A 12,639-nucleotide genomic window follows, 5' to 3' on the forward strand; every position below is an offset into this window, starting at 1 on the left:
ATCATTCTCTTAGATTTTGCCTTTATCGTTCTCCAGCATTTATGAGAAGAATGAAACAGAGACTGATTATTAATCTCGGTTTCCTGGAAAGCATTTTGTTGCTGCTGTCCAGAATATTCTTCTTCTTCATCTCCTTTGTTTTAATGTTTCCAAAGGTCAAAGGAACTCCAAATTTTTGTAATAAGCGGAGGCATCATACTTTTCCATTCATGTGTCTTGAGCATGCCTTGTCCATGTATCAATGTTCTATCTTGATTGTTGGATGGTGTTCCTACATCACAAGTTATTAATGATTTTGGTACCCATATTTGTTTGGGTCCTTGATGGTTAGTATATCTCTTTTAGAAGATTTTTTAAAACTTGATCTCTATTTAAAATAACAAGTTGATTCAAAGTGACTATTTTTGGAATAATAGGAATACTTTGTTGTTGATCTTCGATAAGGTTTCAAAATCTGAGTTTTACACAGATTTAAAATTGATTTTGCTGAAATTCTAGATTGTTCCCTTTTTCCCAGATTTTCTGCAGAAGGTTCAGCTTTCGTTTTGGAACTTTCTCTGTTTTGAGAACAACATGGAGAACGTTCTCCTTTTTGCAGATTTTTCAAAACTGGTTCAACTATATTTGCAGAGCGATCTTCCCTTTTAAAGAACCTTTTGCTTTTAATATTTTCATCTATTTTCTTAAAGTAGCAAGCAAATTCCAAATGTCCAAGTTTCTTACAATATGAGCATTTGGCTTTGCATTTACCCTCTTTTCTTTCCGAAACAAAAAAGTTTTCATATATTTTCGTTTTTTTAGTTTTATCAAAACCAAGACCAGCTTTATCAAATATTCCCACTTGAGATCCCATGATTTTTGAAAGGTTTTAGTAGCTTTAATAAAATTTGACAAGTCATTTCTAAGAAGTTCATTTTCAGTTTTAAGGAGAACATTCTCCGTTTTCGTTGCAGAACGTTCTTGATTTTCAGATTCATTAGTTTCCTTAAAATGAGATTCCTGCATGTTATGAATGATATTTTTTAGTTCATCAATCATAACATGAGCTTTCTCTTTTTCCCTTTTTCTTTTAAAATTGATCATTTAAAGAGCTACATTTTTGAACAAGCATATTTGAACCATTAAGTAAGCTATCCAAATCTTTTTCAATTTGTTCACATAAAAGACATGGTTCAGAATTTATTACCTCCTTGTCTTTAGTATCTGCCATTAAACATAAGCTAGCTTCTTGAGGTTCCTCTATTTTTGTTTCATCATAATCATCCCAGTTCACCATCATGGAGTTTTTCTTGAAAGAGAACTTCTTTGGTGCTCTTTTGTTCAAGGGACATTCAATTTTATAATGTCCTTGTTTATTGCATCCAAAGCATGTGATTTGATTTTTGTCTACCTCTATTTTGAAGTTTTCTTTTTGATTTGAAAATCCTTTTTTGATATGATCCCTTCTTCTCACCATTCTCTGTATCTTTTTTGTAAGACGAACTATTTCTTCATCAACATCTTCTTGTTCGATTTCTTCTGAGTCCTCATCTGGACTTTCTTGAGATGTTTTCAAAGCTATTGATTTGCCCTTTTTGATTGGTTTGTCTTCTTGTAGCAGCACTTCATGTGCTCGTAATGTTCCAATTAATTCTTCTAGGGGAAGTAATTCAAGATTCTTGACTTGGCTTATAGTTGTTACCATTGGTCTCCATATGATTGGAAGACGCCTCATGATTTTTCTTACTCTTTCTTGAACTGTGTAAGCTTTCCCAAGAGAACGCATTTTATTTACTATTGTTGTGAACCTCGAGTACATTTCATCAATAGTTTCTCCTTCTTGCATTTCGAACAGTTCGAATTTCCTTATGCCAATGTCCATCCTTGTTTCTTTGACATGGCATGTTCCTTCATGATGAGTTTGCAGTGTATCCCATACTTCTTTTGCAGATGTGCATTCATCTACTCTTTCACTTTCTTCCCTACTCAAAGCACACGATAAGAATAATTGAGCTTTTGAGTTTATAAGTACCTTAGATTTTTCTTCTGCTGTCCAATCTGCTTCTTTCTTTTTAGTAGAGGTTGAATCATTTTGGTTGACTCTTGGTATGAAATTTCCATCTGTAATGATGCGCCACATTCATGTATCTTGAGATTTCAAGAACAACTGTATTTTGCTTTTCCAGAAATAGTAGTCTTTGCCATCAAAGTAAGGTGGCCTGAATAATGACACTCCTGCAGCAATGTACATATTTTTTGACATTTTTCTTCTAGATCTTTTTCTCTAACACTTGTTAGGTGTTTTTAATCTTTCTAGAGACCGAGCTCTGATGCCAATTGAAGAAACAATGTCAATTTACAAGAAAGGGGGGTTTGAATTGTAAATGCACCTTTTTTAAAATTTCTGTTAAAAACTTAAGAAAATAACTCAAGATTGATCTTGGTTGTGAAAACAGAAAACGGATAACATTCTTGGTTGGTTAAAATCAATAATTCAGTTTATGTAATTATCTTGATAATCAATCAAACTAAAAGTAAATAGATAAGGGAAGAAATACCACACAACGATATATCCTGGTTCACCCAACTCGGGTTACGTCCAGTCCTCACAACCGTGAGATTTTCCACTAAGTGTTTAAAATAAAGAACCTTCTTGGTTTTACAGCACCTAGCTTAGATCAACCTTGATCTGTTTTAATCTCTATTACTTTCCACCCAGAAAGCAACAACATCACCTATCTAACTTTGATAGGATTCAATGCAATCTAAGCAAACTATAAAGAAACTCTTATAGTTTGAGTTTTTACAATAAGACTGATTTCGACAGAATTTAAGATATCTCAACTCTTATTTGAGATTCGATTCTTACCAAATAAATCAGTAGCAATATCATAGTGAGTGATGACTCTTCATCATATGCATATTTTCCCACTGTTTTAGTCTTATTTATCCTCAATCATCAGTTAAATTAAGGATTTATTTGATACATTTTGTTGATTTTTGTTCTTTGAGTTAATAAAATGTTTTTTTGTTGTTATTTCGTTGATTAAGTAGGAATTTGTCGTAATTTTACATTGCGTTTTGTTTTAGTGCAGTGCTGAATTTTGGTGAAAAATCAACATGATATATGTGGAGTATTTCAGCCATATCTGGAGTTCTAGATGTCCAATTAGTGTCACTCCAAGTGCTAATGAAAGCTAAGATCCATATCTACAAGCTAGGATCCATATCTACAACTTTCATGAAGACACCGAGACCAAATTCAGACGCCAAAGATGAGAAAAATGCAAAATACATCAGACAACATATGAAATGCGCCTGGAGCGCTTGGAGCGCATTTCGTAGGATTGGACTCTGCCAACGCGCGCCTGGAGCGCGTTTTTCCGCGCCTGGGGCGCGAGACGCGCACCAGCAACCATAAAAACGCAGATTTTTACTGTTTTAGGGATCTTTTTTACCCTGGGGAACTTGGGAGACTTGTGCCCTAGCATAGAAACTCAAAGACGGCCGTTTCTAATGCCATTGAAGCAGTTTTATCAAGAACCATCCATGAATCATTCTTGTAATTCTTCTTTAATCCTTATCTTTTGTATCTCTGTCATGAGTAACTAAACCCTATTTGTTAGGGATGAGTGTAACCAGATGAAACCCTTATTTTTCTGATTTGATTTCTAGTTATATGAATGAGTTTATTGAATTGTTTTTCTCATCTCTGTGCTTAATGCTTTTTATTGCTTGATCAACATTAAAATGTTCTACGATTTGTATTTTGAAACGGAAGTGGACTTTACAAATGCTTGAGATGAGAAATTCATGAATTTGTAGTCTAGACATAGGTGCAGGTCATGAAACCAATTAAATTAGTTGCAAAGCAATAATTTAACGCAATCAGTGAGATAGAATTGATCAGAACTGATTGCTTTTTGTGAAAATGAGAATTTCAAGTATGTGAATGTAAATGATTTATGAGAGTTTAATAGCACTTGAAGTTCTTGTTTGATCCTGGATATTGGCCTTCTACTTATAGGCATTAGAGACCTTTAATGAAGGTCAAAAGAGCTGTTGATAGTGCTCTGAAGTTTGACTGAAGACAATATATCAGATTAAAAATGATTCAGCTTTGAAAAATTGCTTTTCCCTCTTTTTTGACTTTTCTGGTTTAGCATTAAAGCAGTTTTGTCTTCTAGTTAAAAAGCCTTTGACGTTTCTCCCTTGATCTTGGATGGTACAGTCTTGATCTTGAGTCTTGAATGTAGCCACAGGAGTTTGGAGAAAAATTATAAGCTATTGCATAAGAGAATGCTCAGCTGCTCAAGTTATGCAGAAAACGGAGATTGATTATCAATCTGGGTCTGTCAAATTGAACTTTCTTGAGATTTAATAATCAATCTGGAGTTCCTATTTTAATCATTCTGGATGTCTTTTGCAATGTCTTATCATATATCAAGGTTGATCAAACTTTCTTGACAGTTTGATTTTTAGAGTTACAAACTGTCTTGATTTTTGTCTGACTTTGAGTCCTTTTATTTTAGAGATCAGATAACCTTTTTGAGCTTGGATGAATCCTATTTGTTCCTTGCCATGTGCTGATTCTGTATGAATAAATTTCCAGGGCAGACTCTTTGTTAAAGAGGTAGAAAAAGTTTGATTAACATGCTGTGATGAACACTTTTGAAGCTGGAGATCTTTGTTTTAATGTTCTTGTTGTTGTTTTCTTTGCTTTGCTTGATTCTGTTCTTAATTAAATTCACTCAAAAGCACATATTAAATTAACATAACATTTTAGAATCATAATTAACTTTCTTAATTAACTTTTTGTTTGTTTTCATCAAAACATTAAATTGAGATTTCATGCTGTGATGAACACTTTTGAAGCTGGAGATCTTTGTTTTAATGTTCTTGTTGTTGTTTTCTTTGCTTTGCTTGATTCTGTTCTTAATTAAATTCACTCAAAAGCACATATTAAATTAACATAACATTTTAGAATCATAATTAACTTTCTTAATTAACTTTTTGTTTGTTTTCATCAAAACATTAAATTGAGATTTGTCTCAACATACGACACCTCCTTGAACAAAGAATCACCACACAAAATCAGCAAAATTGGTTAGCCAAATTATTGGGTTATGAGTTTGATATTATCTACAAAAAGGGAAGCACCAATAGAGTTGTCGATGCTTTGTCAAGAAAATCTGAAGAGTTAGAGTTAAAAGTGGTGACTAGACCTCTTTGGCAGGATATAAACCTCATAGATGAAGAGGTTAAGCAGGATCCTGTGCTAAATAAAATATGTGAAGACTTGAAGGAGAAGCCAGAGTCACATGGCAACTATACTTTGGAAAATGGAAGGTTGTATTACAAGGGGAGATTGGTTCTGCCACCAAAGTCTAGTTGGATACCCAAGTTGTTGCATGAGTTTCATACCTTTCCAATAGGAGGTCATTCTGGGGTCTTTCGCACGTACAAACGACTAGCTCAATCGTTATTTTGGATTGGCATGAAAACAACAGTCAACGACTACGTTTCTGCATGCCTCATTTGCCAACGAAGTAAGTATGAAGCATCATCTCCGGATGGGCTGCTCCAACCATTACCGATTCCGAATGCAATTTGGGAAGACATTAGTATGGACTTCATTGTGAGTTTGCCTAAGGCCAAGGGATTTGACGCGCTGTTAGTGGTGGTGGATCGACTCAGCAAATATGGTCATTTTATTCTCATCAAGCATCCTTACTCAGCTCGCTCCATTGCTGAAATATTCGTGAAGGAAGTGGTGAGGCTTCATGGTATACCAGCTTCTATAGTAAGCAATAGAGATCCGACCTTCTTGAGTCAATTCTAGAGGGATTTCTTCAGGTTGCAAGGAACTACGCTGAAAATGAGTACATCTTATCATCCTGAATCAGACAGACAAACGGAGGTACTTAACCGAACCTTGGAAACATACTTGCGTTGCTTTAGTTCGAAACAACCAAAAAATTGGGCAGACATGGTACCATGGGCAGAATATTGGTATAATACTAGTTTTCAAGGGGCTGCCAAGTGTACTCCTTTTGAAACAGTTTACGGCAGACCACCATCATCGCTAGCACGATTTGTACCCGAGAAAACTATAGTGGAAGCATTGGCACTAGACCTGATGACTAGAGACGAAGCGTTGAGACAACTGAAATATCATTTCCGAAGAGCACAACAACAAATGATCAAATTTGCGAACCGTCACCGGAAACCCACCAAGATTAAAGAAGGAGATTGGGCTTACTTAAAAATCAGACCTCACAGGCAGGTTACTATGCCAACACGACTTCATCCTAAACTAGCAGCTAAGTATTATGGTCCTTATTTGGTGTTAAAACAAATTGGGACAACATCCTTTAAACTCCAACATCCAACAGAGGCTCACATTCATTCAGTTTTCCACGCTTCGCAATTAAAGTTGGTTGTGGGAAAACATGAGGTGGAAACAGCCCTACCTACAGATTTACATGGGCAGGACCCTGCATATACGCCTTCACATGTACTAGGTAGAAGAACCATACAACAACAGGGAGAACAAGTGCAACAAGTGCTAATTCAATGGTAGCAAAAGCCTGCAGAGGAGGCCGCCTGGGAAGATGTTAATACAATCCAAAATAAATTTATGGAATTCAACCTTGAGGACAAGGTTGAGCTTGAAGGGGAAGGTATTGATAGGAATAATGAAGATGCAAATATGAATAAACCTTTATTGGTTTATTACAGGAAAAACAATAGAAAATAATGATGTTTTTGTTTTATGGTTAGGTTGTTAGTAGTTACTGTTTTATAGTTAGGTGGTTAGTGTTAGTTGGATCTTATCCCTTGTATAATCAAGGACCTAACAGATCTAGGTGTAAGCATTACTTTGCATTGAACTTCTAACAAGCAATCCAAATATACTCTTTACCTATTGTCTAGCATACAAAGATTTCATAATGCAATTCCATGTTTGTGTTGAAGCAATCAATTTTAACATTAATAGCTCTGAAGGGAGAACTCACCTCAAAGTGTTTGTACATTTTGAAATCAATATTTTTTTTTCTTCCAAAGATATGTTTTTAAGATAAGAAATCTTAGCACTATTGTCATTGCTTTCAATTAGCTATTGTGGTGTTGATGACACAAATGGTTCTGCTTGTCGAAAATCCAATAGATTGTCAACTTTGAATGGATAATTCTACCAAATTTTAGAGCTAATAAAATATTGCTGCATTTGAGGTGTAATTATGCAAATCATATTTACTTAGCCTTATTGATAACATTATGAATTGGTATGGATAATCCACATTTTACTCAAACATTTAATTAACATCACATTTCCTTTTTTTTAATATTCAGGTAACGTTTTAGGTAACGTTTTAGTCCTTTATCTTTTTTTTTCAGGTAACGTTTCAGGTAACGTTTTAGTCCTTTATCTTTTTTTTTTTCCCGACTTGGTCCTTTATTTTAATTTTAAGTGACAATTTGATATTTTATGTTTTAAAATTTCAACAATGATATCCTTTTTTATACAAAAATTCAAAAAAAAAAATCAATCAAAACTCATAAAATTAATTATATTCTTCAATATAAAACAAATTTCATCAAATTCGTAACGCAAATCTTCAAATAAACTCATATTTTCATACTTTATTTGATATTTTTAGGAACAAAGGACTAAATCGGGGAAAAAAAAGATAAAGGACTAAAATGTTACCTGAAATTAAATTAAAGGACCACAAATGTAATTTAGCCTACATAAGATCAATACCCTTGCAATGTGCGGATTATAATCTAGTTTATTGTTTCTCTTTTATCTGTGATAAGGTTTTGGCAGAAAATATAATGAATTTGAAGGACAATATAGAAAGTTAGAATGCAAATAATTTAAATTTATTATTTCTTTTCTTTTTCATTTATATTAAAATGTTTTTCACTTATTATGAGATAGATGGAGTACATAACATAGAACCGAAGCTACACCTCATTTAGTTGACATAATTATGTAATCTACACATGATTTAATAGATCAGAATCTACTAAAAAGGAAGAATTGCAAATCATGTGGGAGAGCAAGATCTGCATGCATATAAAGATAACCAAATAAAAAAGGATAGACGAATATATTAACAATAGTTAACAACATCCTTAGTCACTTGCTATTTAAGTCTAAGATTGAAGGAAATGATTAGCTTATGTCAAACAAGCTACATCTAGTTTTCAATACCTCCAAGAATCTTACAGAATCAACACCATTCAAACCACCAAAAAGAAAGAAAAAAAAGGTTAGCCAATAGAAACATGAACAAAAAATTTACAAGGTTGTCACTGTCCATTTTTACTGAATTTTGATGTGATCAAGGCTCTCAGACACAGTTCGCATTCTCGGTCGCAATTCTGGATCAAGTTCTGTGCAGTTCAATGCAATATGAAACGCCGCAACAACTTGTTTTTTAGCATTAACCTCAGGTAGGAGTGTTTGATCTATAATCTCTGACAAGGGCTGTTCCTCCCTGAATGCTTTCCGCACAAAACTCTCTAACTCCTTGTGATCATTTTCTGGTCCTAAATCCGGAAACCGACCTGTCAAAAGTTCCAACAACACGATACCAAAAGAATAGACATCACATTTCTGAGTGAATTTTCCACCGGCCATGCGCACTTCAGGGGAAATGTAGTTCTTAGAGGACGCAGCAACTTTTGAGCTCATTGCGGAGGCTACAATAGACTGATTTGAATTCTGCCGCTTATGTGCAAATGCGGTGGTAGATTTTAAGGTACCCAAACAAAGTCGGGTAAGTCCGAAACCAGATATGTAAGGATGGAGATCATCATCTAATAGTATTTTCGTTGATTTTATGTTGCCATGGACGTACTTCCTACCACTAAACTCGTGTATGTACATCAATCCCCTTGCCGTTCCTTGAGCAATTTTTAATCTTGCTGCCCATGATAATGGCGGCAATGATTCCGAAGGCCCACCTACAACCAAAAAAACAGAAAATAGAAAGCTGAGAAAATTGCTTTAAACACCCTTAGGTTGTTGATATAACCGCATAAATTTTGAAGAAAAACTACAATATAAGTAGGAATTTTATGTTATAGAACCAAAGATGACTTAGACAATGACCAATCATAACTGCATACATGTTATAGAGTTATTAAATTCCACTCTTTTGAACATTTAATTAGAAAAACTGTAACAATAGAGTTTGAAAATGCAACAAATCAGCAGAGAAACAAAAATCTATATACTTTGAAGACCACCATATCGTAGAATGGCATTAAATGCACCAGTGAATGCAACACGTAATCAATAGAGACAATGTTCATAATTGCCCATTATCTAATGAGAAAGATTACAAGGGAAATACCATGTTATTGTATTGGAAGCCATGAGATTCTCAGTCACTCAAATGGTGTAAATACAATGCAGTTAAAATTTTAATTTATCACTAAATCTGCACAAAGCAGGACCATAAAAGTCACTTTGGATGAACGTGCATTGAAAATACTAGAAACAGGGTTTTAATTAAGAATTGCGGTTGCAGTTGTACCGCGATCCATGATATTGCAGTCAAAATGTGACTGATGGGGCCCAACTTGCAGCCTCATTGCAGTTTGGGAAACATGAAAAACTGCTGAAGATCACGGTTGCACACCTTTATTTTAAAACTTGACCAAAAACAAAAACAAAGATAATTCCAAAAAAAGTACATAATAAAAGGGATCACGGACAAAAGCCATAATAAAAGGGATTTTAGTTCTCAAGTGCTGAAGCACAATTCACTAAAGGACATGAAGACCAGTGGTCCCAAAAAATATATAGTGCAAATGCCAAATAGACACAGTTACAACTGGTTTAAACTTTTATCAATCAGCTTCTGTACATGTACATCATTATCACGGCCACAATCACATGGCCACATCATTAGCTTTCAAAAGCAAAAAACTACAATTTCAACTCAACCACACCGTGACAATGTGCACTCACAATGAATAGTATGTTGTCACCTACTCAAACCAAAACAAAATCACAAGTGATTGTATATGTTTGGTTTTGCAGTGGGTTGGTACAAATTAGGATGAGCCACCATGATTTTGTAAAAGTTGCTCAATGTAAGTGTGTGAGGTATAATTGACTTGGTTGCAGTTGAGTTTAAAGTAATGTTTTCTTTTATGGATTTGAAGTAAAGTGACTTGTGTTTTGATGCTTTTACTCTTAAAAAGTAAAGAGTGTAAATTAGTGTTAATTTTTCAATTCAAATCAAAAGTTATTCATGATCACATTAAATCTAGTCAAACTAAGGTTTATTGGTGGCATCAACTTTGTCTAAGGAAGACCCAAACAATGAAACCAACAATGGGAAGAGACAAAACCAATTCCAATACTATGAAACCAAACACTCACCAAGAAAACCCAATCTAGCAAATACTAGAAACTAAATCCATTTCTAAATACAACAAACATATGAAACGAGATACTCTAATCACATCACTTCACAATGAAAACATTGACATCTAAATTAAGCAATTTCATAGATAGGAACATTAACATTACGCATATTGAATTAAAAATGAAGATTAATTTAACTAAGAACAAAAGTTTGAGAAGTGATACCATGCAATGCAGTGTGCAAGCTTCCATTGCGAATGAAATCAGTAATGAGAAGTTTCTCATCACTTGCATAGTAATAAGCTCTCAAAGGAACAACATTAGGGTGCCGCACTTTCCCAATAGCCTCCACTTCATTCTCAAATTCCTTAAACCGTAAAGCTGCATCATCACCCTCACTCAACCGTCTAACTGCCACTGCGGTCGCCATTGCCGGAACCGACCCTTTCCCGACACCAACAACCTTATAAACAATCCCACTCCTACTCTTCCCCACCACATAAGCAGAAGCCCTCAACAAATCCTCCAATTCCAACCCAAACCCTTCATCCACCACCACAAATCTACCCTTCTGCTCTTCCCCGGAACCCAAAACCTCACCATCCACCTTTCCCTTTTCAAACCCACCCTTCACAGAATTCAACCTCTTCCTTCGCCGGAAAATCCACGCCGACATCAAAACAACCACTGACGCAAGAGAAATCAAAACCACAACAACAATCACAACAAAAAACAAACCACCCCGCTGCCTCTCATCTCGAATCGGACCGGTTCGAATCGCGTTCGGTTTCGAGTTAGGGTTTTCCGGATCATCGTCATCAGGTAAAACATCAGGAACCTTTTGCGAACAACCGTTCCGTAACGGAAACCCGCAAAGTCCGGGATTTCCGGAAAAAGCAGTAGGTCCTTGATTAAGTAAGGACCCCACCTGTGGAATTTCTCCGGTGAGATTATTATAACATAGATCCAAACTAACTTCCACCGGAAGGTTACCGAGTGAAGGCGGTATCTCACCGGAAAAACTATTATGAGAAAGATTTAAAGTACCGGTAACAGCGGTTAATTCGGTAAGCGACTCAGGAATAGAGCCGTTAAGAAAATTGGAAGATAAATCACAATGTAGAAGAGATTTAAGCGAAGTAAGTGAGAGAGGAAGAGGACCAGTGAAAGAGTTATGAGAAAGGTCTAAGAAAAGGAGTTTGTTGACGGTGTTGAAGAGTGATGAAGGAATGGTTCTAGTGAAGTTGTTGTTTGGGAGATTAAGGGTTGTTAGTTCAGTGAGGTGGCCTAATTCGGAGGGTAAGTAACCTGTTAGGGATTTTGAAGGGAGAGTGAGTTGAGTGACTCGGTCGTTGTTTGTGTTGCATGATACTCCTTCCCATTGGCATGGTGTGAGTACTGAGTCGGACCACGAGTTGAGGACTCCAGTGGGGTCCACGTCGATTGCGGCTTTAAGAGCGAGTAGTGAGAGACCGTCTGAGTTGAGACATGAAGTGAAGGGAATGAAGAAGCAGACACAGAGGAGAGTTATGATGTTGCAAATGTGAGTATGATGAGGTGGCATGCTTTTTTTTTTTGTTTGGCAACGAGGTGTTGCGGGGGTATGGTGTGTTTAAGTACAGAGGAATGGAATGGAAGAAGAAGCAGAAGAAAAAGAAGGACGTTAGTATCAGATCACAACAATGTAGAAGGTGGTGTTGTGGGTGTATTTGAAATTAAGATTGGGTGTGTTCTCGAGGTTTGTCGTCTACTCGCCAAATTTGAATTTTTGTCTTAGGCAGCACTGGACTAGACTCCTGTCTTTTTTTTGTTTTAACGTAACTAAAATTACCAATTTTATAAATAATTTAAGTAATATATTGAAACACACATTTGATATAAATATGAAATCACGAATAGCAACATCAAGCACAGATATGTGAAAATGATTGTTTAACTCAAAATTTGTAAATTTATATCACCACAAAAATGCATATTTTAGATGTACAAAAATGCAATTCATATTTGTCAAAAAATATCATCTTTATTCATACCTAAAATAACATATAAAAAAAATTACTCTAAAATAAAAATAGCGACATATCATATCAAAATGGTTTTTCTATAATAATTATTATTAATAAAATATAGATTTGTATATTTTATAAATATTAATCATTTTTCACAACAAAATATAACAACTTATTCTTTCTAAAAATTAAAAAAATATCATTTCTTAGAAAACTAGTTTTACTGTTGTTTGTATCTTTAAAAATTATCATTCTTCA

At 35.0% G+C, this 12,639-nt stretch overlaps 1 protein-coding gene across 1 annotated transcript; it reads right to left on the reverse strand.

The window, feature by feature from the left end:
• Positions 1–8,072: 8,072 nt before the first annotated feature.
• LOC101502346 (receptor protein kinase-like protein ZAR1) lies at positions 8,073–12,155 on the reverse strand. The gene is made up of 2 exons (XM_004497883.4): positions 10,598–12,155; positions 8,073–8,958 (listed from the first exon to the last, which is right to left on the reverse strand). Exons 1-2 carry the CDS (start codon positions 11,934–11,936, stop codon positions 8,315–8,317), a joined length of 1,983 nt encoding a protein of 660 aa, XP_004497940.1. The 5' UTR covers positions 11,937–12,155; the 3' UTR covers positions 8,073–8,314.
• Between the last annotated feature and the right edge of the window lie 484 nt (positions 12,156–12,639).

The sequence above is a fragment of the Cicer arietinum genome, chromosome 4, assembly GCF_000331145.2.
Source record: "Cicer arietinum cultivar CDC Frontier isolate Library 1 chromosome 4, Cicar.CDCFrontier_v2.0, whole genome shotgun sequence".
NCBI lineage: Eukaryota > Viridiplantae > Streptophyta > Magnoliopsida > Fabales > Fabaceae > Cicer > Cicer arietinum.